The sequence below is a fragment of the Oncorhynchus mykiss genome, chromosome 16 (genome assembly GCF_013265735.2).
Source record: "Oncorhynchus mykiss isolate Arlee chromosome 16, USDA_OmykA_1.1, whole genome shotgun sequence".
Taxonomy (NCBI): domain Eukaryota; kingdom Metazoa; phylum Chordata; class Actinopteri; order Salmoniformes; family Salmonidae; genus Oncorhynchus; species Oncorhynchus mykiss.
Window position 1 is genome coordinate 45791568 of NC_048580.1, and position 26655 is coordinate 45818222.

The 26655-nt window shown below is 42.8% G+C and overlaps 1 protein-coding gene across 2 annotated transcripts; it reads right to left on the minus strand.

Annotated features, from left to right (window-relative positions):
* Nucleotides 1-91: 91 nt before the first annotated feature.
* On the minus strand, nucleotides 92-26649 carry cd63 (Cd63 antigen). 2 transcript variants are annotated; one of them, XM_036945757.1, is made up of 8 exons: nucleotides 26397-26649; nucleotides 14346-14431; nucleotides 8582-8770; nucleotides 7148-7222; nucleotides 6909-7007; nucleotides 830-976; nucleotides 625-708; nucleotides 92-485 (listed from the first exon to the last, which is right to left on the minus strand). In XM_036945757.1, exons 2-8 carry the CDS (start codon nucleotides 14409-14411, stop codon nucleotides 420-422), a joined length of 726 nt encoding a protein of 241 aa, XP_036801652.1. In that variant the 5' UTR covers nucleotides 14412-14431; nucleotides 26397-26649; the 3' UTR covers nucleotides 92-419.
* Between the last annotated feature and the right edge of the window lie 6 nt (nucleotides 26650-26655).

Consider the following 26655-nt stretch of genomic DNA (forward strand, 5'->3'; position numbering starts at 1 on the left):
CACTAAAACAGAGGGCATCAGTCAAACACTAAATTGAAAAGGTATTGACTGAAACCTGTAAAAATTATTAAATTGGGGAACCACGAAGAACGACAGATTAAATAGCTTTTATTAAATATATTCTAGAGTAGAATATGTTCATAAGATCAAAAGTTAACATTTCACTTTCAAAAACAAGTGCAAATGGCAATTTGAGAATGCTGCCCTATTTAAATAAAAATATACTTTTCTAAAAAATAACTAAACATTGATATTCTTGGCAGGAGTCATATTCGGCATCAGTGCAAAGGCACGCGTTAAACATCTTGAATAAGTACATTTAAAAAAGTTATTGAACTCAATTACTAAATGTTTGGCCATAACATGACCTGACAGTGCAACTGACTGTCAGCCACTCCCCTCTGCTATTGGCCAACTGATCACATGACTTCGTAGCCACTGCGAATGCCCCCCATCAACATGCAGGCGAATATGATGCCCATGATCTGAAAACACACAAAAACACAGTTAGAAAACATGTAAAATTGTGTGCGTGTTGAACTAGCATCTACAACCAGCGACTCTTCCAAGCCCAGGATTTGTATGTGCAAATGTATATACTTGGTTGTGTGCGTTTGCTCCTACCTGCAGGAAAGCGATCACCAGTGCTGCTACAATGACCCACATGATGTTCTTCTTCAACAGCTTCTCTACAACAGTTTCACACCCCTACAAAGCAATCCGAGATAGAAACGTCATTCCCGACCCATACACTGTTCTGGAGGTATTTTTGCTTGGATGAATTGGTAGTTTCACATTTTCATAAATCTACCACTGGTTTGGACCTTACCGTCTGGTGTATCTTGAGTGCATCTCCCATGGCCCCCTGACCACAGCCAGCAGTGACATTGATGCAACAGGAGTCTGGAACAGAGTCTGGAACAGACCCGAACTTGCCTTTCCAGTCAGTAGCGTTGGTCACACCACAACATTTCAGCTGGAAGAAGAACAGCAAGCATGGTGAGAATAAGTTTGAGCATGACACGGGTAGACAGATAGAGGAAGAGACAACAGCAAAATGAGGTAGTAAGGTTGTTGGTTAGATGGGGGGGGGAAACACAGACCGGAAGCAGGGCAGGATATTGCTTAAATGTCAACAGAAGACAAGACAAGATAAACATGGCATAGAAGACTCACACTAAAAAGGATAGAGTAATGTGACATGGGGAGGTGCCAAATTAAGCAAATATAGTCCAAAATACATACACAATACATCTTAACATTATGACAAATGTCTTGACATTTGCAGAGTCAATACAGTGCCGTCAGAAAGTATTCAGACCCCTTGACTTTTTCCACATTTTGTTATGTTACAGCCTGAATTTAAAATGTATTAGAGACTCGTCACTGGCCTACACACCAAAATGTGGAATTATGGTTTTTCAATGTTTAAAAATAATAAAAGGAAAAGATTGAATGTCTTGAGACAATAAGTATTCAACACCTTTTATGGCAAGCCTAATTAAGTTCAGGAGTAAAAACCTGCTTAACAAGTCATAAGTTGCATGGACTCAGTGTGTGCAATATTAGTGTTTAACATGATTTTTGAATGACCCCCTCATCTCTGTACCCCACACACAGTTATCTGTAAGGTCTCTTAGTCGAGCAGTGAATTTCAACCACAAAGACAATAAGTTTATCAATGCCTCACAAAAGGGCACCTATTGGTAGATGAAAAGAAAGCCGACATATAATATCCCTTTGAGCATGGTGAAGTATTACACTTTGGATGGTGTATCAATACACCCAGTTAGTACAATGATACAGGCAGCCTTTCTAACTCAGTTGCTGGAGAGGAAGGAAATCGCTCAGGGATTTCACCATGAGGCCAATGGTGACTTTAAAAACAGTTATTTTATTTTTTTTTTATTTCACCTTTATTTAACCAGGTAGGCTAGTTGAGAACAAGTTCTCATTTGCAACTGCGACCTGGCCAAGATAAGGCATAGCAGTGTGAACAGACAACGCAGAGTTACACATGGAGTAAACTATTAACAAGTCAATAACACAGTAGAAAAAAAGGGGAGTCTATATATACATTGTGTGCAAAAGGCATGAGAAGGTAGACAAATAATTACAATTATGCAGATTAACACTGGAGTGATAAATGATCAGATGGTTATGTACAGGTAGAGATTGGTGTGCAAAAGAGCAGAAAAATAAAAATAAATAAATAAAAACAGTATGGGGATGAGGTAGGTGAAAATGGGTGGGCTATTTACCAATAGACTATGTACAGCTGCAGCGATCGGTTAGCTGCTCGGATAGCAGATGTTTGAAGTTGGTGAGGGAGATAAAAGTCTCCAACTTCAGCGATTTTTGCAATTCGTTCCAGTCACAGGCAGCAGAGAACTGGAACGAAAGGCGGCCAAATGAGGTGTTGGCTTTAGGGATGATCAGTGAGATACACCTGCTGGAGCGCGTGCTACGGATGGGTGTTGCCATCGTAACCAGTGAGCTGAGATAAGGCGGAGCTTTACCTAGCATGGACTTGTAGATGACCTGGAGCCAGTGGGTCTGGCGACGAATATGTAGCGAGGGCCAGCCGACTAGAGCATACAAGTCGCAGTGGTGGGTGGTATAAGGTGCTTTAGTGACAAAACGGATGGCACTGTGATAAACTGCATCCAGTTTGCTGAGTAGAGTGTTGGAAGCAATTTTGTAGATGACGTCGCCGAAGTCGAGGATCGGTAGTATAGTCAGTTTTACTAGGGTAAGTTTGGCGGCGTGAGTGAAGGAGGCTTTGTTGCGGAATAGAAAGCCGACTCTTGATTTGATTTTCGATTGGAGATGTTTGATATGGGTCTGGAAGGAGAGTTTAGAGTCTAGCCAGACACCTAGGTACTTATAGATGTCCACATATTCAAGGTCGGAACCATCCAGGGTGGTGATGCTGGTCAGGCGTGCGGGTGCAGGCAGCGAACGGTTGAAAAGCATGCATTTGGTTTTACTAGCGTTTAAGAGCAGTTGGAGGCCACGGAAGGAGTGCTGTATGGCATTGAAGCTCGTTTGGAGGTTAGATAGCACAGTGTCCAAGGACGGGCCGGAAGTATATAGAATGGTGTCGTCTGCGTAGAGGTGGATCAGGGAATCGCCCGCAGCATGAGAAACATCATTGATATATACAGAGAAAAGAGTCGGCCCGAGAATTGAACCCTGTGGCACCCCCATAGAGACTGCCAGAGGACCGGACAGCATGCCCTCCGATTTGACACACTGAACTCTGTCTGCAAAGTAATTGGTGAACCAGGCAAGGCAGTCATCCGAAAAACCGAGGCTACTGAGTCTGCCGATAAGAATACGGTGATTGACAGAGTCGAAAGCCTTGGCAAGGTCTATGAAGACGGCTGCACAGTACTGTCTTTTATCGATGGCGGTTATGATATCGTTTAGTACCTTGAGCGTGGCTGAGGTACACCCGTGACCGGCTCGGAAACCAGATTGCACAGCGGAGAAGGTACGGTGGGATTCAAGATGGTCAGTGACCTGTTTGTTGACTTGGCTTTCGAAGACCTTAGATAGGCAGGGCAGGATGGATATAGGTCTGTAACAGTTTGGGTCCAGGGTGTCGCCCCCTTTGAAGAGGGGGATGACTGCGGCAGCTTTCCAATCCTTGGGGATCTCAGACGATATGAAAGAGAGGTTGAACAGGCTGGTAATAGGGGTTGCGACAATGGCGGCGGATAGTTTCAGGAATAGAGGGTCCAGATTGTCCAGCCCAGCTGATTTGTACGGGTCCAGGTTTTGCAGCTCTTTCAGGACATCTGCTATCTGGATTTGGGTAAAGGAGAACCTGGAGAGGCTTGGGCGAGTAGCTGCGGGGGGGGGGGAGCTGTTGTCCGAGGTTGGAGTAGCCAGGCGGAAGGCATGGCCAGCCGTTGAGAAATGCTTGTTGAAGTTTTCGATAATCATGGATTTATCGGTGGTGACCATGTTACCTAGTCTCAGTGCAGTGGGCAGCTGGGAGGAGGTGCTCTTGTTCTCCATGGACTTCACAGTGTCCCAGAACTTTTTGGAGTTGGAGCTACAGGATGCAAACTTCTGCCTGAAGAAGTTGGCTTTAGCTTTCCTGACTGACTGTGTGTATTGGTTCCTGACTTCCCTGAACAGTTGCATATCGCGGGGACTATTCGATGTTAGCGCAGTCCGCCACAGGATGTTTTTGTGCTGGTCGAGGGCAGTCAGGTCTGGAGTGAACCAGGGGCTATATCTGTTCTTAGTTCTGCATTTTTTGAACGGAGCATGCTTATCTAAAATGGTGAGGAAGTTACTTTTAAAGAAAGACCAGGCATCCTCAACTGACGGGATGAGGTCAATGTCCTTCCAGGATACCCGGGCCAGGTCGATTAGAAAGGCCTGCTCACAGAAGTGTTTTAGGGAGCGTTTGACAGTGATGAGGGGTGGTCGTTTGACTGCGGCTCCGTAGCGGATACAGGCAATGAGGCAGTGATCGCTGAGATCCTGGTTGTAGACAGCGGAGGTGTATTTGGAGGGCCAGTTGGTCAGGATGACGTCAATGAGGGTGCCCTTGTTTACAGAGTTAGGGTTGTACCTGGTGGGTTCCTTGATGATTTGAGTGAGATTGAGGGCATCTAGCTTAGATTGTAGGACTGCCGGGGTGTTAAGCATATCCCAGTTTAGGTCACCTAACAGAACAAACTCTGAAGCTAGATGGGGGGCGATCAATTCACAAATGGTGTCCAGGGCACAGCTGGGAGCTGAGGGGGGTCGGTAGCAGGCGGCAACAGTGAGAGACTTATTTCTGGAGAGAGTAATTTTCAAAATTAGTAGTTCGAACTGTTTGGGTATGGACCTGGAGAGTATGACATTACTTTGCAGGCTATCTCTGCAGTAGACTGCAACTCCTCCCCCTTTGGCAGTTCTATCTTGACGGAAGATGTTATAGTTGGGTATGGAAATCTCAGAATTTTTGGTGGCCTTCCTGAGCCAGGATTCAGACACGGCAAGGACATCAGGGTTAGCAGAGTGTGCTAGAGCAGTGAGTAAGACACACTTAGGGAGGAGGCTTCTGATGTTGACATGCATGAAACCAAGGCTTTTTCGATCACAGAAGTCAACAAATGAGGGTGCCTGGGGACATGCAGGGCCTGGGTTTACCTCCACATCACCCGCGGAACAGAGAAGGAGTAGTATGAGGGTGCGGCTGAAGGCTATCAAAACTGGTCGCAGTTAGAGTTTAATGGCTGTGATAGGAGAAAACCGGATGGATCAACAACATTGTAGTTACTCCACAATAGTAACCTAATTGAGACAGTAAAAAAAGGAAGCCTGTACAGAATATAAATATTCCAAAACATGCATACTGTTTGCAACACGGCACTAAAATAATACTGCAAAAAAAACGTGTCAAAGCAATTCACTTTTTGTCCTGAATACAACGTTATGTTTGAGGCAAATCCAATACATTACTGAGTACCACTCTCCATACTTACAAGCATAGTGAGGAGGTGAGGGCCCTCGGAGTGTGGTGTCAGGAAAATAACCTCACACTCAACGTCAACAAAACTAAGGAGATGATTGTGGACTTCAGGAAACAGCAGAGGGAACACCCCCCTATCCACATCGATGGAACAGTAGTGGAGAGGGTAGTAAGTTTTAAGTTCCTCGGCATACACATCACAGACAAACTGAATTGGTCCACTCACACAGACAGCATCGTGAAGAAGGTGCAGCAGCGCCTCTTCAACCTCAGGAGGCTGAAGAAATTTGGCTTGTCACCAAAAGCACGCAAACTTCTACAGATGCACAATCGAGAGTATCACCGCCTGGTACGGCAACTGCTCCGCCCACAACCGTAAGGCTCTCCAGAGGGTAGTGAGGTCTGCACAACGCATCACCGGAGGCAAACTACCTGCCCTCCAGGACACCTACACCACCCGATGTTACAGGAAGGCCATAAAGATCATCAAGGACAACAACCACCCGAGCCACTGCCCGTTCACCCCACTATCATCCAGAAGGCGAGGTCAGTACAGGTGCATCAAAGCTGGGACCGAGAGACTGAAAAACAGCTTCTATCAAGGCCATCAGACTGTTAAACAGCCACCACTAACATTGAGTGGCTGCTGCCAACACACTGACTCAACTTCAGCCACTTTAATAATGGGAATGGATGGGAAATGATGTAAAATATATCACTAGCCACTTTAAACAATGCTACCTAATATAATGTTTACATACCCTACATTATTCATCTCATATGTATACGTATATACTGTACTCTATATCATCGACTGCATCCTTATGTAATACATGTATCACTAGCCACTTTAACTATGCCACTGTTTACATACTCATCTCATATGTATATACTGTACTCGATACCATCTACTGTATCTTGCCTATGCTGCTCTGTACCATCACTCATCCATATATCTTTATGTACATATTCTTTATCCCCTTACACTGTGTATAAGACAGTAGTTTTGGAATTGTTAGTTAGATTACTTGTTGGTTATTACTGCATTGTCGGAACTAGAAGCACAAGCATTTCGCTACTCTCGCTACTCTCGCATTAACATCTGCTAACCATGTGTATGTGACAAATAACATTTGATTTTGATTTGATTTAGTGGTGGCTGCATCATGTTATGGGTATGCTTGTAATTGTAAGGACTGGGAAGTTTCAGGATAAAAAAGAAACAGAATGGAGCTAAGCGCAGGCAAAAACCTAGAGGAAAACCTGGTTCAGTCAACACCACCAGTCACTAGTAGATGAATTGTGGAATAAATCAAGGGGTATGAATACTTTCTGAAGGCACTGTAAGTGGTGTCGCACATTACTACACCTAAAAATATCAAATGTATGTCAGTTGTTTCTTCGGTCAGATGTAATGGTTGATACTAACGTCAACTTGCAGGTTGTCCAGGGCCTTCTTGAATTCAGCGGTGCCATTGCTGTACTTGGTGACCATGTCATTGAGACCATCATGGACAATGACTGTCAGCTAAGTAGAGGACAGAAACATAATGTAGTAATTCCATCTGTTAACTATGTTGATACTATATAGACAGTCTGTAGACTGTACAGTTACTGTATAGACACAGATGTGTAAAACAACTGCCTGGAATACATGAGTATACTCACTTTGCCTCTGAAGACATATCCAGCGATGGCAGCACCAATCTCAGTGATAATGATCAGACCCAGAAGGATAGAAAACTTAGGAGAAAATAAATGATACAAAAAATGAGCACAGAGTTCAGATAGATACACTACGTGACCAAATGTACGTGGACACCTGCTCGTCAAATCTCTCATTCCAAAATCATGGTCATTAATATGGAGTTGGTCCCCCCTTTTCTGCTATAACAGCCTCCACTCTTCTGGGAAGGATTTCCAATAGATGTTGGAACATTTGCTGCAGGGATTTGCTGCTTCCATTCAGCCACGAGCAATTGTGAAGTTGGGCACGGATTAGGCCTGGCTGACAGTCGGCGTTCCAAATTATCCCCTGGGTGTTCAGTGGGGTTGAGGTCAAGTTTTTCAACACCGATCTCGACAAATAATTTCTGTATGGACCTCGCTTTGTGCATGGGGGCATTGTCATGCTGAAATAGGGAAGGGCCTTCCCCAAACTGTTGCCACAAAGTTTGAAGCACAGAATTGTCTAGAATGTCATTGTATGCTGTAGTGTTATGATTTCCCTTCACTGGAACTAAGGGGTTTAGCCCAAACTATTAAAAACAGCCCCAGACTATTATCCCTCCACCAAAATTACAGTTGGCACTATTAATTCGGCCAGGTAGCCTTCTCCTGGCATCTACCATAACCCAGATTAGTCCGTCGGACTGCCAGATGGTGAAGTGTGATTCATCCCTCCAGAGACCAAGCTTTACACCACTCCAGCAGACGCTTGGCATTGCGCATTGTGATCTTAAGCTTGTGTGGCTGCTCAGCCATGGAAACCCATTTCATGAAGCTCCTGACGAACAGTTAGTGCTGACGTTGCTTCCAGAGACAGTTTGGAACTCTGTCGTGAGTGCAGCAACCAAGGACAGACGATTTTTACACGCCATGTGCTTCAGCACTCTGCAGCCCCCTTCTGTGAACTTGCGTGGCTTACCACTTTGTGGCTGAGCCGTTGTTGCTCCTATACGTTTCCACACACACACACACAATATATATAAATGCTCTTTTTTTAATGATTGAAGGACTTACCACATTGATAAGCCGATGTACTGAACATTAATAAGGATTTAGATTGAGCTACTGTAAAAGCCTTCTCTAATTCAGGTAATAAAATCTGTTGTCTGTCTGGATGTAACAAACACTGCATTCACTACAGAAAAAAGGTTGCCTTGATGTAAAAGAAGTATGGAGTGTTCAGACTGCTTTTCAACAAGATCAAACATACATGCAGTTAATGGTTTGGATACATTGCGTTTTGTTTGGAATACCAGGGTGACCACCATGCAGCAGCCCCCTCCCCTAATACAGGTTGCCATGTTATATGTAAATATGCTATGGTGGCCATGCAATAGCTCTCCTTCATAATTGTCATGTTATATGTGTACATACCATGGTGACCATGCAGTAACTCTCCTTCCAGGCTCCGCAGCAGCCAAAGAAGGCGATGAAGAAGACGATGACCCCCACCACGATGAGGACCAAGGGGGCTGATGAGGCCGAGACATTATTGATCACTACAGTGCTGTGGAGAGCCACCTGAACCAAAACTCCCAGCACTACCAGAGCCAGACCACACAGCTAGCGAGAAATAAATGAGAGATGGAAGAAAGAGTTAAATGAATAGAGGTCACAGAAATACACAAATAAATTTACATCATGCATGCATGGGCTTCTACAATCATTGACTATCTGTTGCGTTGTACACTTTGAAATATGTCATGTGAACAGGATCATACTTAGCCTAAACCCCGAACATTTACAGCCAAGTTTGTAGTCTGTACAACTTAATGATACATTAGTATTGTACGAGGTCATACTTATAAATGGCAAGAAAGTGCTTAAGTGTATGTCAAATTTCAGTCAAATGTGTTTATAAAGTCCTTCTTACATCAGCTGATGTCACAAAGTGCTGTACAGAAATATGTAAATGTCAGACAGGTGTACATCAGATCCGGCCTTTTCCCCGTGTTTAAGTTATCATTTAAATGAACTAATACAGGAATGATCAAGGGCCCTAATGTGAATAAGTAATTTACTGATTTTTTTTGTGTGTGAAGACACTCATTCTAGACTGACAGTTACTATCATGGTTATTTGCTAATGGCGTCCAGCTCTGGTCATTTAAATAAACAAACAACCAGAGTAGGGTGAATAAACAGGATTGTCACACAAACACACCTCTGTATGTATTGGGTGACAGGTGCTGAACCGATTACAGCAAGGCTGTACTACATGGAGAATTTATGTATTAGGATATAGGCCCAATCTCACTGGTGTGTTTCTCACAATCAGAGATGACAGGACAGGCTACTAGTTATCCAGGATACTAGTTACTAGATATGATGAAATTACAGAAGTAACAAACAAATCATGTACCATATTACCATATCCTAATTTGAGCCATAGTTTAGATTGGTTTAGGCACCAGATCAAATGTGGGTTATATAGCATGTTTGATATATCACTTTCTGTTTCATAAAGTGTTTTGACTACAGATTTTATGAAAACTTCGTATTTCCCCCTTTCAAAAAAGTCCTGGAAATAAATGTGCAGTAGCTCCAGGAACAGCTCGGAGAACTCGCAAAACTGGTCGAACCACAACCGATCAGACTTTCGGTCATGTATCAAGATAAAACACCTAGACAATATAGCCTAATATTAACAGGAGGAAGAACCCAGCAAAACCTACACCCACAATGGCAGGTCAGTTCCGTGGAATATCACCTGATTGGTGTGATAAGTCATTGCCCTAGTTTAAAAAAAAAAAATTATCCAGGTGCATCCGGTCCAAACTCTGGTATTACCTGTGATGAAAGGACCTATGTAAATATTTGGCATGGGTTAGGAATAGGATTGGTCAATTCCTGGTTTCTATATAGTGGAGACAGGTAGGTACACAGAGGGATGAAAATGATAACATGAAGAAGAAAGAGGCCATGACACTAATTGTAGCCTTACATCTCAATACAAATACTCATTAAGATTATCATGTAAAAAGAAATGTACAGTGTGTGCCATTAAACACCTAAGAAAGAATATGAGAAGAAATCAAATCGTATTGGTCACATACACATATTTAGCAGATGTTATTGTGGTTGTAGCAAAATGCTTATGTTTCTAGCTCCAACAGTGCAGTAATATCTAACGATAAGAAAATACACAAAAATCTACAAAGTGTAATTAAGAGGAAGATTAGGAAGAGCAATGTCAGTCTGGAACATTAATATATACAGTGCATTCGAAAAGTATTCAAACCTCGACTTACGGTACAGTCTTATTCTAAAATGAATTAAATCGTTTTTGTTCCTCATTCTACACACAATACCCCATAATGACAAGGCCAGTGTGTCCTTGGGGACCTTCAATGCTGCAGACAAGTTTTGGTATCCTTCCCCAGATCTGTACCTCGACACAATCCTGTCTCGGAGCGCTACAGACAATTCGTTCAACCTCACGTCTTGGTTTTTGCTCTGAATTGCAGTCAACTGTGGGACCTTATATAGACAGGCGTGTGTGCCTTTCCAAATCATGTCCAGTCAATTGAAGTTACCACAGGTGGACTCCAATCAATATCTCAATCAAGAAACATCAAGGATGATCAATGGAAACAGGATGCACTGGAGCTCAATTTCAAGTCTCACAGCAAAGGGTCTGAATCCTTAAGTAAATAACATTTGTTTTACAATTTTAATACATATCCCAAAATTTCTAAAAAACGGTTATTGCTTTGTCATTATGGGGTATTGTGTGTAGATTGAGGGAGGAAATTTTTATTTTTATTACTTTAAGAAAAAGCCTAACGTTAAATTTTTTTTGAAAACGTTTGAGGGGTCTGAATACTTTGAATGCACTATGATGGGACATATAGACAATATATGGATAGAATATGTAGTATATCTGTAGAATAGTAAATGTACAGCAATAGTTACAGGGCCTATTCCTACAGGAAAGTATGAACATAGGGCAGCAGCCTTTAAGGTGTGGGTTGAGTAACCGGGTGGTAGCAGACTAGTCACAGTGACTAAAGTTTAAGGCAGGGTACTGGGCGGAGGCCTGCAAATGGTGACTAACACACCAATGGCCTTGATAGAAGCGTTTTTTCTCTCTCTTGGGCCCAGCTTTGATGCACCTACACTGACCCCACCTTCTAGATGGCAATGGGGGGTGGGAGCAGGCCGTGGCCCTTGATCTTCTTCTTGGCTTCCTGTGACACCGGGTGCTTTAGATGTCCTGGAGGGCAGGCAGTGACCTCTGGAGAACCCTGTAGTTGTGGACGGTGCAGTTGCCGTATCAGGCGGTGATAGTGCCCGAAAGAATGCTCTCAACGGGGCAGCTAAAAGTTTGTGAGGATCTTAGGGGCCAAGCCGAATTGGTTCAGCCTCCTGAGGTTGAAGAGGCGCAACACCGCACAGCTGGACCATTTAAGATTGCCAATGATGTGTACACCAAGGAATTATAAACTTTTCAAAGTCACTGCAGCCCTGTCGATGTGGATGGGATGTGCTCCCTCTGCTGTCTCCTGAAGTCCACAATCAGCTCCTTTGTTTTGTTTACGTTGAGGGAGAAAATGTATTTATTTTCCTAGCACCCCTCTGGCAGGGCCCTCAACTCCTCCCTATAGACCGTCTTGTCATTGTTGGTAATCAGGCCTACCACTGTTGTGTTGTCTGCAGACTTAATGATTGAGTTAGAGACGTGCGTGGCCACGCTGTCATGGGTGAACAGGGAGTACAGAAGGGGACTGAGCATGCACCCTTGTGGGACCCCTGTGTTGAGTATCAGCGTAGCCTACCTTCAACACCTGGGGGCAGCCCGTAAGGAAGTCCAGGACCCATTTGCACAGGCCGGGGTTCAGACCCAGGGCCCAGAATTTACTGATGCGCTTTGAGGGTACCTAGGAATTCCCCTTGTCCAGATAGGATAAGGCAGTGCGATTACGTCCGCCATGGATTTAGTGGGGCAGTATGCAAATTGCAGTGGGTCTAGGGTGTCAAGTAAGGTGGTGATATGATCCTTAACTAGCCTATCAAAGTGTCCGTGACATGGCTGGTTTTCCCTTTAGAGCCCATGATTGTCTGGAGTCCCTGACACATACGTTGTGTCTGAGCCACTGAATTGCGACTCCACTTTGTACTGCCATTTTGCCTTACGAGGGCATAACTGGACTGTTTGTATTCGTCCGTGTTCACAGTTACCTTGCCGTAGTTAAATGTGGTGGTTCATGCTTGCATTTGTGTGCGAATGCTGCAATCCATCTATGGTTTGGATAAGTAAAAAAAGAAAATTGTCAGTGGGAACAATATCCCCAATGCACTTCCTGATGAACTCAGTCACCGAGTCAGTGTATACGTCAATGTTATTCTCAGAGGCAACCCGGAACATATCCCAGTCCGTGTGATCAAAACAATCTTGAAGCATAGACTCCAATTGGTCAGACCAACGTTGAACTGTCTTTACCATGGATAGTTCCGGTTTTAGTTTCTGCATATAGGAAGGGAGGAGCAGAATGGACGCGTGATCTGATTTGCCGAAGGGAGGGCGGGGGAGAGCTTTGTAGCCGTCCCGGAAAAGAGTGTAACAATGGTTGAGAGTTTGAGGCGCGAGTTGCACAGGCGAGATGTTGATAAAACGTCGGTAGCATTTCCCTCAGATTTGCTTTATTAAAAGTTCCCAGCTACAATATCAAATGTATTTATATAGCCCTTCGTACATCAGCTGATATCTCAAAGTGCTGTACAGAAACCCAGCCTAAAACCCCAAACAGCAAGCAATGCAGGTGTAGAAGCACAGTGGCTAGGAAAAACTCCCTAGAAAAGGCCAGAACCTAGGAAGAAACCTAGAGAGGAACCAGGGTATGAGGGGTGGCCAGTCCTCTTCTGGCTGTGCCAGGTGGAGATTATAACAGAACATGGCCAAGATGTTCAAATGTTCATAAATGGTCAATTTCAATACTTCAAAACCAAAATGGTAGGTCCAGGTAGTAACAAAAATAGATTGATGTTTGTTAAATGGTTAAAAAAAATATATATATATATAACCTTTATTTAACCAGGTAGGCAACCTGGCCAAGATAAAGCAAAGCAGTTCGACAGATGCAACGACACAGTTACACATGGAGTAAAACAAACATACAGTCAATAATACAGTATAAATAAGTCTATATACGATGTGAGCAATGGGGACAGAGCGATGCGCATGCAGGTTCTGACCTCTTATTACAACATAGCCCACGGATTAGTCAAGAGATCTTAACTTTTCACATGAAGGCTTTGTATCAGTGAATGCAGACCATAAAAAAAAAAGAACAAGTCACATGATATTTTCACAATACTTTGAACAGGTCACAAGACTCAGATTCATCACATGCTCCCTCTCTCTCACTCACCCCCCCCCCCCCTCCCTCCCTCCCTCCCTCTCAAGTCATTACTTCCTCTTTCAATGGAATTTTAGAAGTTAAACATTAACACCATTTTTTTATATTTTCCAATAGGAGTTTGTGTGCGTATGTGTCCTGGGTCAGCTGACAGACTCCTGCGTATTGGCCTTACAAGACTAAGTGATGACAGTCTTGGGGAGTTGGAAAGAAATAGCTTAAATAAATACACATAACCAGCTATAGGCTACATATAAACTGGGTCAAGTAACTAAAATAACAGTTTAATGCCAAACAATTAAGAGGCTCAGAAACTGAGGTAAGCTAACGGAAAGTAAGAAACCTTGCTCTCGGTCCCACACAAAAATGTCCTTTTGTGGCATAACTAACTACATCACAACCGACAGTTGGAGGCGGATTGTAGAACTTTTACAGCTGTAAAGAGTCATGATGATCACATGCCCTTTAACAGATTTGTAGATGTTTATTTTCAGTATTAGTGAAAATAAGACACTTTTCTTAGTAAGTCTACCAATTACCTAACTTGTCTTGAACATATCACATGGACCAAACTAATGCACCACATTAAAACTATATCAGTTCGAGGAACTGTGAAACTTCCTTAATGAATCATGAGATGTGTTAACTGAGTGTCAGAGGCATTTCACAATCAATCTACATGAAGGTTGTATTAGTGCCACCAGATGTACAGAACTCAAAAGGCCAAAAGCAGTGCATCCTAGCCAGTCAGGATACCAAACCTCCACCTGCATTACTCACCCAGAAGATGAAGTTGAAAAAGAAGAGTAGGTACTTCACACATTTCATTCTTCCCTCGACACCCATGGTGAGTCCGGATCAAGACCCTGGCTCAAGACAAAGAAAAATACATTAACTAGTGAGAATGTAAAGAACTATTATTACAAATACAAAATTGCGTGGAGGAGTTTTAGGATATTACTTGTTGCTTCATCGCCTAGGCTTAGATCTAGTTTAGCTCTGCTAAACACACAACAGGACAATGACTCATCACACTTCCAGGCTGTGTAAGGGCTATTTGACCAAGAAGGAGAGTGGTGGAGTTCTGCACAATCACCTGACCTCAACCCAATTGAGATGGTTTGGGATGAGTTGGACCGTAGATTGAAGGAAAAGCAGCCAACAAGTGCTCAGCATATGTGGGAACTCCTTCAAGACTGCTGGAAAAGCATTCCAGTTGAAGCTGGTTGAGAGAATGCCAAGAGTGTGCAAAGCTGTAATCAAGGCAAAGAGGGGATACTTTGAAGAATATAAAATATATTTTGATGTTTAACACTTTTTTGCTTACTACATGATTCCATGTGTTATTTCATAGTTATGTCTTCACTGTTATTCTACAATGTAGAAAATACTTTTTAAAACTAAGAAAAACCCTGGAATGAGTAGGCGTGTCCAAACTTTTGACTGGTACTGTATGTCTACATTCCTGTTAGTGAGCATTTCTCCTTTGTCAAGATGATCCATCCACCTGACAGGTGTGGCATATCAGCGTGATCATTACACAGGTGTACCTTGTGCTGGATGCAATAAAAGGAAACTCTAAAACAGGCAGTTGTAACAACACAATGCCACTGATGACCCAAGTTGAGGGGTCATGCAATATGCATGCTGACTGCAGGATTGTCCAACAGAGCTGTTGCCATATAATTTAATTTCTCTACCATAAGCCACCTCCAACATAATTTTAGAGAATTTGGCAATACATCCAACTCTTCTCATAATCACAGACCATATGTAACCACAACAGCCCAGCACCACCACATCTGCAGGTGAAGAAGCCAAGATTGTCTAAAACCAGCCACCCAGACAGCTGATGAAACTGGGGGTTTGCACAACCAAAGAATTTCTGCACAAACTGTCAGAAATCGTCTCAGGGAAGCACATCTACGTGCTCGTCATCCTCACCAGGGTGTTGACCGGACTGCAGTTTGGCGTCGTAACTGACGTCAGTAGGCAAATGCTCACCTTCGATAGCCAACGGCATGCTGGCGAAGTGTGCTCTTCATGGATGAGTCCCGGTTTCAACTGTACCGGGAAGATGGCAGACCTTGTGAATAGAGTGCCCCATGGTGACGATGTGGTTATGGTATGGGCAGGCATGAGCTACGGACAATGAACACCATTGTAATTTACTGAAGGCAATTTAAATGCACAAAAGACACCGTGATGGGGTCCTGAGGACCATTGTCATGCCATTCATCCGCCGCCATTACCTCATGTTTTAGCATGATAATAAACGGCCCCATGTCACAAGGATCTGTACACAATTCTTAGAAGATGAAAATGTCCCACTTCTTCCATGGCCTGCTACTCAGACATTTCACCCATTGAGCAGGTTTGGAATGCTCTGGATCGACATGTACAACAGCGTGTTCCAGTTCCCACCAATATCCAGCAACTTAGGACAGCCATTGAAGAGGATTGGGACAACATTCCAAAGGCCACAATCAACAGCCCGATCATCTCTATGCGAAGGAGATGTGTCGCGCTGCGTGAGGAAAATGGTGGTCACACCAGATACTGACTGGTTTGCTGATGCATGCTCTTTTTTTTTTAAATGAATAATAATAATAAATATTAAGAGGTATATGTGACCAACAGATGCTTATCTGTATTCCCAGTCAAGTGAAACCCATAGATTAGGGCCTAATGGATTTATTTAAATTGACTGATTTCCTCATATGAACTGTAAATCAGTAAAATCTTAGAAATTATTACATGTTGCGTTTATATTTTTGTTCAGTGTCTATTGGGTGACACAGGTCATTAAGAGGCCACCATAGGCTATTCAATTTGGTTAATTGTTTGTAATCTGCCCCATTTCAGATTAGGCTACTTTAGTTCACAGAGCTTCATCTGGAAAGGCCTGCAGGGTCGGATTTATGGGTAGGCCTTAGGGGGCTTGGCCCGCCCTACCGTACCCCCTTGCCCATACTAATAAAATATTGATCATTTATTTGACTGAGACGCGGGCCGACAGAAAGATTAATCAACCTTAGTTAAAGCATCCGAGTGAGCGAAACAGCGCCCCTCTGTCTCAGTATGTGTAGACCTTGTATCTAATGCTGTCTGGACCAAAAGATGACATACTATTTCTGGCCAGACAGCATCAGATACAAATCAAATCTAATTTTATTTGTCACATACACATGGTTAGCAGATGTTAATGCGAGTGTAGCAAAATACTTGTGCTTCTAGTTCCGACAATGCAGTAATAACCAACAAGTAATCTAACTAACAATTCCAAAACTACTGTCTATATACACAGTGTAAGGGGAAAAAGAATATGTACATAAGGATATATGAATGAGCGATGGTACAGAGCAGCATAGGCAGGATACAGTAGATGGTATCGAATACAGTATATACATGAGGTGAGTATGTAGACAAAGTGGCATAGTTAAAGTGGCTAGTGATACATGTATTACATAAGGATGCAGTCGATGATATAGAGTACAGTATATACGTATGCATATGAGATGAATAATGTAGGGTAAGTAACATTATATAAGGTAGCATTGTTTAAAGTGGCTAGTGATATATTTACATCATTTCCCATCAATTCCCATTATTAAAGTGGCTGGAGTTGAGTCAGTGTCAGTGTGTTGGCAGCAGCCACTCAATGTTAGTGTTGGCTGTTTAACAGTCTGATGGCCTTGAGATAGAAGCTGTTTTTCAGTCTCTCTGTCCCAGCTTTGATGCACCTGTATTGACCTCGCCTTCTGGATGATAGCGGGGTGAACAGGCAGTGGCTCGGGTGGCTGTTGTCCTTGATGATCTTTATGGCCTTCCTGTAACATCGGGTGGTGTAGGTGTCCTGGAGGGCAGGTAGTTTGCCCCCGGTGATGCGTTGTGCAGACCTCACTACCCTCTGGAGAGCCTTACGGTTGTGGGCGGAGCAGTTGCCGTACCAGGCGGTGATACAGCCCGCCAGGATACTCTCGATTGTGCATCTGTAGAAGTTTGAGTGCTTTTGGTGACAAGCCGAATTTCTTCAGCCTCCTGAGGGAATGTTTTAATCGTTGCTATGGGAACGACATCTTCAACGCACGTTCTAATGAACTCGCACACCGAATCAGCGTAGTCGTCAATATTGTTATCTGATCCAATATGAAACATGTCCCAGTCCACGTGATGGAAGCAGTCTTGGAGTGTGGAGTCAGCTTGGTCGGACCAGCGTTGGACAGACCTCAGCGTGGGAGCCTCGTTTTAGTTTCTGTCTGTAGGCAGGGATCAACAAAATGGAGTCGTGGTCAGCTTTTCCGAAAGGAGGGCGGGGCAGGGCCTTATATGCGTCGCGGAAGTTAGAGTAACAATGATCCAAGGTTTTTCCACCCCTGGTTGCGCAATCGATATGCTGAAAAAATTTAGGGAGTCTTGTTTTCAGATTAGCTTTGTTAAAATCCCCAACTACAATGAATGCAGCCTCCGGATAAATGGATTCCAGTTTGCAAAGAGTCAAATAAAGTTTGTTCAGAGCCATCGATGTGTCTGCTTGGGGGGGGATATATTCGGCTGTGATTATAATCGAAGAGAATTCTCTTGGTAGATAATGCAGTCTACATTTGATTGTGAGGAATTCTAAATCAGGTGAATAGAAGGATTTGAGTTCCTGTATGTTTCTTTCATCACACCATGTCTCGTTAGCCATAAGGCATACGCCCCCACCCCTCTTCTTACCAGAAAGATGTTTGTTTCTGTCCGCGCGATGCATGGAGAAACCCGCTGGCTGCACCGCCTCCGATAGCGTCTCTCCAGTGAGCCATGTTTCCGTGAAGCAAAGAATGTTACAGTCTCTGATGTCCCTCTGGAATGCTACCCTTGCTCGGATTTCATCAACCTTGTTGTCAAGAGACTGGACATTGGCGAGAAGAATGCTAGGGAGTGGTGCACGATGTGCCCGTCTCCGGAGTCTGACCAGAAGACCGCCTCGTTTCCCTCTTTTCCGGAGTCGTTTTTTTGGGTCGCTGCATGGGATCCATTCCGTTGTCCTGGGTGAAAGGCAGAACACAGGATCTGCGTCGCAAAAAACATATTCTTGGTCGTACTGATGGTGAGTTGACGCTGATCTTATATTCAGTAGTTCTTCTCGACTGTATGTAATGAAACCTAAGATGACCTGGTGTACTAATGTAAGAAATAACACGTAAAAAAACAAAACACTGCATAGTTTCCTAGGAACGCGAAGCGAGGCGGCCATCTCTGTCGGCGCCGGAAGTCCTGCATGCTTGCCATACATATAGGGAGGCGCTGTTTCGCTTGCCCAGATGCTTTCTCCGTTGATATAGTTACAGCAGAGAGGAAGAGGCAAAGCGAGAGGGATCACACTCGCCAAAATATGTCCAGGATAAACCAAAATGAGTTCATATGAGAATGATATGCAGACCTAAGCTTGTCGCCTGCCTCTTGCCTTTGGGACAAATACTCCCATTGCTAGGCGGAGACATGAGCATCTCGTCATTATTTACAGATCTCTGGTTTCAGCCTCTTGCGAATTGGAAAGTAACGTTGGCCGGTTCACAGTGCATTGTTAAGAGTCATTAATTTAGACGTTTTGCCAAGGAGATCTTAGTCACACAATTTTACATTAAGATGTTTGATGCAGTATTTTTTAATGAACAAATGTGCATGAAAACTTTCTTGTTGAATGAAATCATTTTGTGAAAAATCCCACTGTTGACCAATCACTGACGAAGGGGCGTAGGCGGCTATGACTTTGGTTTGCCTCCAGAGAAATGTTGTGTGCCGGAACAGCCGAAAAAAAAAACTTGCGGATGTCCAAAATGAACAATAACGTCACAAATTGTTGTCATAATATAGGCACAAACTCTTCCGAACTTTTTCGGCTGGCAAGCATGCAGGACGCCTTTAGGATGCTGGATTGCCCAAGGTAAATTGATGTGTCGACAACATTATACAGTTACTCCTGCCTGAATAGAATCATTCAAAAATACTTCACCAGGGAGCATGACCAGAGAATCATTAGCATAAAAATATATATATATTTTAAAATTGCTGTTCAGTGGTATATAGTACTCAAGTAAAACATATTTTAAAAGTACTACTCAGTTTTTTCTTTAGGCATCTGTACATTACTATTTAGATTTTGGACTAGTTTAACTTCACTATATTCCTAAGGAAAATAATGTACTTTTTACTCCATACATTCTCCCCTGACATGCAAAAGTACTCATTACATTTTAAATGATTAGCAGCTTCCTGCCATCCAGGACCTCTATAACAGGCGGTGTCAGAGGAAGGCCTCAAATTGTCAAAGACTCCAGCCACCCTAGTCATAGACGGTTCTCTCTGCTATCGCATGGCAAGCGGTACCGGAGTGCCATGTCTCGGTCCAAACGGCTTCCATCCCCAAGCCATAAGACTCCTGAACAGCTAATCAAAGGGTTACCCAGACCCCTCTTTTACACTGCTGCTACAGTGTTTATCAATGCAGTCACTTTAAATCTTGTACATTTACTCTGTACCGGTACCCCTTGTATGCAGCCTTGCTTTGTTATTTTATTGCTGCTTTTTAATTATTTGTTACTTTTAATCTTCCTCTGTCCAGTGAGTGTTCTTTTGCCCATCTTAATCTTATATTTTTTTATTTGCCAGTCTTTCCCAGATATGGCATTTACTTTGCAACTCTGCCTAGAAAGCCAGAATCCCGGAGTTGCCTCTTCACTGTTGACGTTGAGACTATTGTTTTGCGAGTACTATCTCATGAAGCTGCCAGTTGAGGACTTGTGAGGCGTCTATATCTCAAACTAGACACTAATGTACTTATCCTCTAGCTCAGTTGTGCACTGGGGCCGCCCACTCCTTTAATATTCTGTCTAGAGACAGTTACGCGTTCTGTGAAGGGAGTAGTACACAGCGTTTTACGAGATCTTCAGTTTCTCACATGGAATAGTCTTAATTTCACAGAACAAGAATAGACTGACGAGTTTCAGAAGAAAGTGCTCTGTTTTGTTTCTGGCCATTTTGAGCCTGTAATCGAACCCACAAATGCTGATGCTCCAGATACTCAACTAGTCTAAAGAAGGCCAGTTTTATTGCTTCTTTAAAATCAGAACAACATTTTTCAGCTGTGCTAACATAATTACAAAAGGGTTTTCTAATGATCAATTGGCCTTTTAAAAATGCTAAACTTAGATTAGCTAACAATGTGTCATTGGAACACAGGAGTGAGGGTTGCTGATAATGGGACTCTGTACGCCTATGTAGATATTCAATTTAAAAAAAGCCATTTCCAGCTACATTAGTCATTAATAACATTGTATTTCTGATCAATTTCATGTTATTTTAAAAGGGCAAAAAAATGTTTTCCTTCTTTCGGGAACAAGGAAATGTCTAAGTGACCCCAAACTCTGTAATGGTAGGAATAGTTTGCCTAATAAGAAATGTGGGTACACTTTTATTTTTGATACTTAAGTATATATTAGCAATTACATTTATTTTTGAGACTTAAGTATATTTAACACCAAATACTTTTACTCAAGTAGTATTTTATTGGGTTACTTTCACTTGAGTCATTTTCTATTAAGGTATCTTTACTTTTACTCAAGTTTGAATAGGCTAGTTGAAATAATATTGGAAAGTCGCTTGGTACAGCTTTGGGCCAGACCCAGTCATAATTTTAATACGTTGAACTTCAATAGCTAATCAAGGCGGATTGAAAGGGAGGCAGACAGGCGGAGTAGAGAGATGAATGTGATCGAAAATGCAAGGATATTTTCCACTGTTTTTAATTGTCGGCTTTCTGCCTATGCATTTTACTTAGTAGACTATGGAAGATATCCCGACTGCGGCACTGGCCTATAGTCTATTTCTTTAGCCTCCAATGGAGCACAGTGTATTAATGTGTCCATATGGCAGAGGCTAGTGCTCTCGCCATAGTTGAAATAAAACTAAGATTTGTATCATTTTACTTCAGATGTTTATTACTCAACACATGACCATGACTTTCAGAAATGAAAACGTTATTGAAATGAAACTATTCCACGAAACATGCGCATATAAAAAAATAATCATAACTGGCACGCAGATCGGAAGAAATGGTAGGCTAAAACGTAAGCTTTCCCAAACTTGAAACACACGAGCTGCCTATGTTCTTTACTATTACACCCATTAAAAACATGTCAACGCGCAAGCGCCTGCACACATGGGGTCCAGTGAAAAAACGTGCACGCCGATGGAAATCAAAGATCCGTACAATTGATTCGTTCTGCCGCTAGCCCTGAAAGGCCTCGTATGATTGACGTGACAAATGGGCTTATTAAATTAAATACATTTAAAACAAATCATGAGTAAACAATTGATATTGGAACAATTACTGACTGGGGAGCGTAATAGGAATTCGGACTTTCTTAAAATTCACTTTAAAAAAAATCAAGACTGCGACACCCATCGCTGAGGCAACAATGACCAACCAAACCGTTAATCAGAGGGCGCAGGATACAATGTAACTATTGTTCTAGCTTATCGTTAGTAACCAAATTCAATTCGTTAATTATATAACCAGATACAATTAGTTAAATTGACTACTAAGTAACCGTAAAGACAACAAAGGTATATTAGACTACAGCTTTAGTTAAACGTGACGTTTCCGCATTCTCAAAACCAAACTTTTTTTCCCTTTCTCTAACCTTTTCTTTCTTTATTGATTTCAGATTTAACAGTCATAGTATAACATCAAAGAATTGGAAAAACAAACTTGAATGAAATAACTCTTACCTTTGTTTTCAAGTTGGAAAAGTGGAGGCGGCGAAGCGATGTGAGGCGTTGGTTGAAATTTGGAAACAAGTTGTTGGGGAAGTTGACGAAGCAATTCTCCGTTTATAAGCCCCTCCCTCTCTAAATTGCCCTCCATGATCTAATCTGGTTCCAGAAAGCATAAAAAAGTGGTCATGGAAAATGACCGTCAACAACAAGTTTCACTATCATCCACAGTACACACAGAAGCAGTTCCATTTGGACAACAGTTGTTAGGCCTATCAGTTGAGCCTGTAATATTTCAAGGTGAAGCACTATTCATTTAATTTCAGCAGTGATGCCCTAGCCTGTAAAATGCACACACTTCTTAATGTAACTGTAGGCATAAAACAAATGTGTAGTAGACTTAATTTAGTGACGACTGGAATAATTAAATCAATCCATTTGTTGCGCTCAATACAGAAGTGCTCGGACGAAACAGACGCGAGGCTACTGTTTCGCTAGAACAGATTGGGGTATGTTCCAGGATATATTTGATAACATTGAGGAGTTACCACAACAGTCACAGGCTCCATCAATAAGTGCATAGACAATATCACCCTTTCCGTGGCTATAACAACGTATCCCAACAAAAAAAACATGGAATACAAGCAACATCCGCGTTGGGATAAAGGCTAATGTTACCGTTTACAATGAACGGGACATGGACACAAATAAGATATCCTACTACGACCCCCGACGAGTCATCAAACATGCAAAAGGACAATATAGGAGGAAGGTGGAATCATATTACATCGGCTATGTCGTATGTGGCAGGGTATGCAGACGATAACAGACAACAAACGGAAATCCTGCCATGAGCTACCCAGCGATACAGAACTCATAAACAAGCTAAATGCCTTTGATGCTCGCTTAGATACATTTTACACCGTGCCTTGCGAGAAAGCACCTGCTTTTCCAGATGACTGTGTGATCTCGCTCTCCCAGGCTGATGTGAGCTAAATGTTTAAACAGATTAACAATCACAAGGCCACCGGGTCAGACGGAATACCAGGGCACGTTCTCAAAGCATACACAGACATTTTCAATCTGTCCTTGTCCCAGTCTGTAATCCCAACATGTTTCAACCTGACCACCATTGTCCATGTTCCCAAGAGCGCCAAGGTAACAGCCTAAATGACTATTGCCCTGTAGCACTCACATCTGTAATTATGAAGTGCTGGTCATGACACACATCAACACCATCATCCCTAGAGTAGAATCTCTCCAATTCGCATACCAATTGCATTTCACACTGCCCTCTGCCACCTGGATAAGAGGGGAAATAACTATGTAAGAATACTATTAATAGACTAGATTTCAGCATTCAACACCATAGTCCCCTCCAAAATCATCACCAAGCTAGGGACCCTGGGACTTAACCCCTCCCTCTGCAACTGAATCTTGGACATCCTAATGGGTTGGCCCCAGGTAGTGCGGGTAGGCAACAACACATCTGCCATGCTGACCCTCAACATGGGGGCCCATCGGGTGTGTACTTAGTCCCCTCTTGTACTCCATGTTTACCCACGACTGCTTTCAACACCATAGTGCCCACGAAGCTCATCACTAAGCTAAGGACTCTGGGACTAAACACTTCCCTCTGCAACTGGATCCTGGACTTTCTGACGGGCCGCCCCCAGGTGGTAAGAGTAGGCAACAACACATCTGCCACGTTGATCCTTAACACTGGGGCCCCTCAGTGGTGTGTACTTAGTCTCCTCCTGCATTCCCTGTTCACCCACGACTGCGTGGCCAAACACGACTCCAACACCATCATTAAGTTTGCTGACGACACAACAGTGGTAGGCCTGATCATCGACAACGATGAGACGGCCTATAGGGGGAGGTCAGAGAACTGGCAGTGTGGTGCCAGGACAACAACCTCTCCCTCAATGTGAGCAAGACAAAGGAGCTGATCGTGGACTACAGGAAAAGGCGTGCCGAACAGGCCCCCATTAACATCGACGGGGCTGTAGTGGAACGGGTCGAGAGTTTCAAGTTCCTTGGTGTCCACATCACCAACGTACTATCATGGTCCAAACATACCAAGACAGTCGTGAAGAGGGCATGACAACCCCCCCTCCTCCCCGTATATAGCTCCAGTATATAGGGCAGGGCAGGCACCTATAGGAGTGAGCTGATCAGAGCTCTCAAAAGCTGTGTTGCATGGGGATGAGGTTTTCGAAGGCCAGGGGACGTAGTCATGATCACAATTCTGAAAGTTCACATGGTGATTCATAAGTTGGTCGCATTCACACTATATCACATGGTGATAATCTTGTAGTGTGAACATTTTATTTTCATTTAAGATTAAACTATATAGGCTCAACAACATTAACCTACTCACAGACAATAGTGTAGTCAATGTCTACAGAGTTTCTATTTAGAAAAGACCAAAGAGAAACAAGACCAAATTCTGTTACGAGCTACAGATAGTGCTGTTCTCTGTGACATAGGGGATGATATCAGAGGATCTCTGAGTCATGTAGTGCTCAGTGTTTCTCTGCGGAAAGCTATAGCCTTCCTGTACCACAGAGCGACACTACCCAGAGCGGCCTCCATTAATAATGGACTAATCAGTGAAAATAATAATAAGTTATTACATTTCTACATTACAATTTCTACAGAGCTTTTCATAGGGAGTAGAGGGGAACGAGGAAGTGGATATTATTGCCAAGCAGGCTCTTAAACATCCTAATGTTGAGATGGAACTGTCAATCAGTAAAGCAGAAACCAAGGGATTAATAAGAATAGTGGTTAAAAAATAAGTGGCAAGAGTTGTGGAACAGGGTGTGTAAGGGAAGACACCTGTATAAGATCCAGGAAAAGGAGGGGGCAGAGAGGTCCTCAGGCCAAGAGAGAAGGGTAGTGTAGTCACAAGGCTGAGACTTGGACATACAAGGCTTAATAGTACATTGAAAGTGGTGGGGAAACATCCGACTGGGAGGTGTGATCATTGTCAGAAGATGAAGGCAGTGGAACATGTTCTATTTCAGTGCCAGAAATATGTGAGAGAAAGAGAGCAAATGTTATTGGATTTGCGGAGTAATGGGGTTGAAGAACCAGGATAAAGTGAACTGCTGGGAAAATCTTCAAGGGATGTAGTATTTAATTATGTATTTCGTTTCCTTAGGGAGATTTAGATCCACACTCCAGTCCAGTTGGTGGCAGTAATGCACCTTAAAGTTAGTTGCCAACCACCGTGTAAAATCCACAGAAGAAGAAGTAAAAAAAGAAGATGAAGAAGAGCTTTTCATATAATCTCAAAAAGATTCAAGAGCAAAAAACAAGCAAGCAATGTACAGTATCATGACAGGTCAACCAAGAGAGGCGAAGTCTTTGAATGCTGCATCCTCTGAAGATGGAGAGGGTCAGTTCATGGCTTGAGTGAAGGGAGCTGGTCAGAGGATGGTAGACGAAGGTGATGGAGTCTGCTGATGATCTTGTAGAGGGCAAGTCTGGGAATCAGCCTGTCTTATAACCACTGGGCTTCCACTCTGTGTAGCCCCCACTTGGTTGATGCCTCAGCAGCTCTGGGCACCAAAAAGCTCACCACACAAAGTTCAGAATAGTAGCCAGTCGTCCTCACTACAAGCCCTCTGCCTCAGCACTGCTGTATTCATCAAGTTCTTAAAGGATCACGAAGCAAGGTGAAACAAAAAAGCTGGTAATGTGTCCCTCTAGGTGCATTTTTTAAAACTAAAACATTAACTAGCTAGCCAAGCCAAAAATATTTAACCTGTCAGTCAACCGCAAATCCGTGGCTCAAAACCACCAGATATATGCAATAAAAACGAATTGTTATCAAAATAAAACGTAAAAAGTTGAAAAAACACATTTGTACAATAATTACAGAGCTCTCTGCCTAGGCTTCCTATAGTTGTTAACCATCTGCGTTGAGGGACCAAGCGGTCAGCACTATTGCAGAAAATAAAGTCCTTAATGTGTAATAATTCACAACAGCAAAAGGTGATGAGGTGTATGTGATATCGAAACACCACCTAAAGCAATTGACTGAAAATCGAGCCACTTTACCTTTAAGGTAAGCGGATGACTGTCCTCTGTGGTTGAAAGACAGAACAGGAAATATTGCACCTTTTCAAGTAGATTGTAACGCATTCGATTTTTTTCTTCCGCAGACCAAGGTGTGATTTATTGGTCATCTATAGTCAGAGTAGAAAAATATACCCCCATAACAAATATACTTATAATCAAGATTTGTTCTATCTGTGCCCATAATGTCTTATTTTCGCATAATTTCTACAAATTCATAAACATTCACATCTTGAATGTA

Excerpts from the sequence above, each read along its gene's own strand:
- cd63 (XM_036945757.1), bottom strand. The coding sequence starts at position 14,411 with ATGGGTGTCGAGGGAAGAATGAAATGTGTGAAGTACCTACTCTTCTTT. Across the intron at positions 8,771-14,345 it reads TTTTCAACTTCATCTTCTGG|CTGTGTGGTCTGGCTCTGGT; the intron begins GTGAGTAATGCA and ends ATTTCTCGCTAG. Across the intron at positions 7,223-8,581 it reads GTTACTGCATGGTCACCATG|TTTTCTATCCTTCTGGGTCT; the intron begins GTATGTACACAT and ends TTTTCTCCTAAG.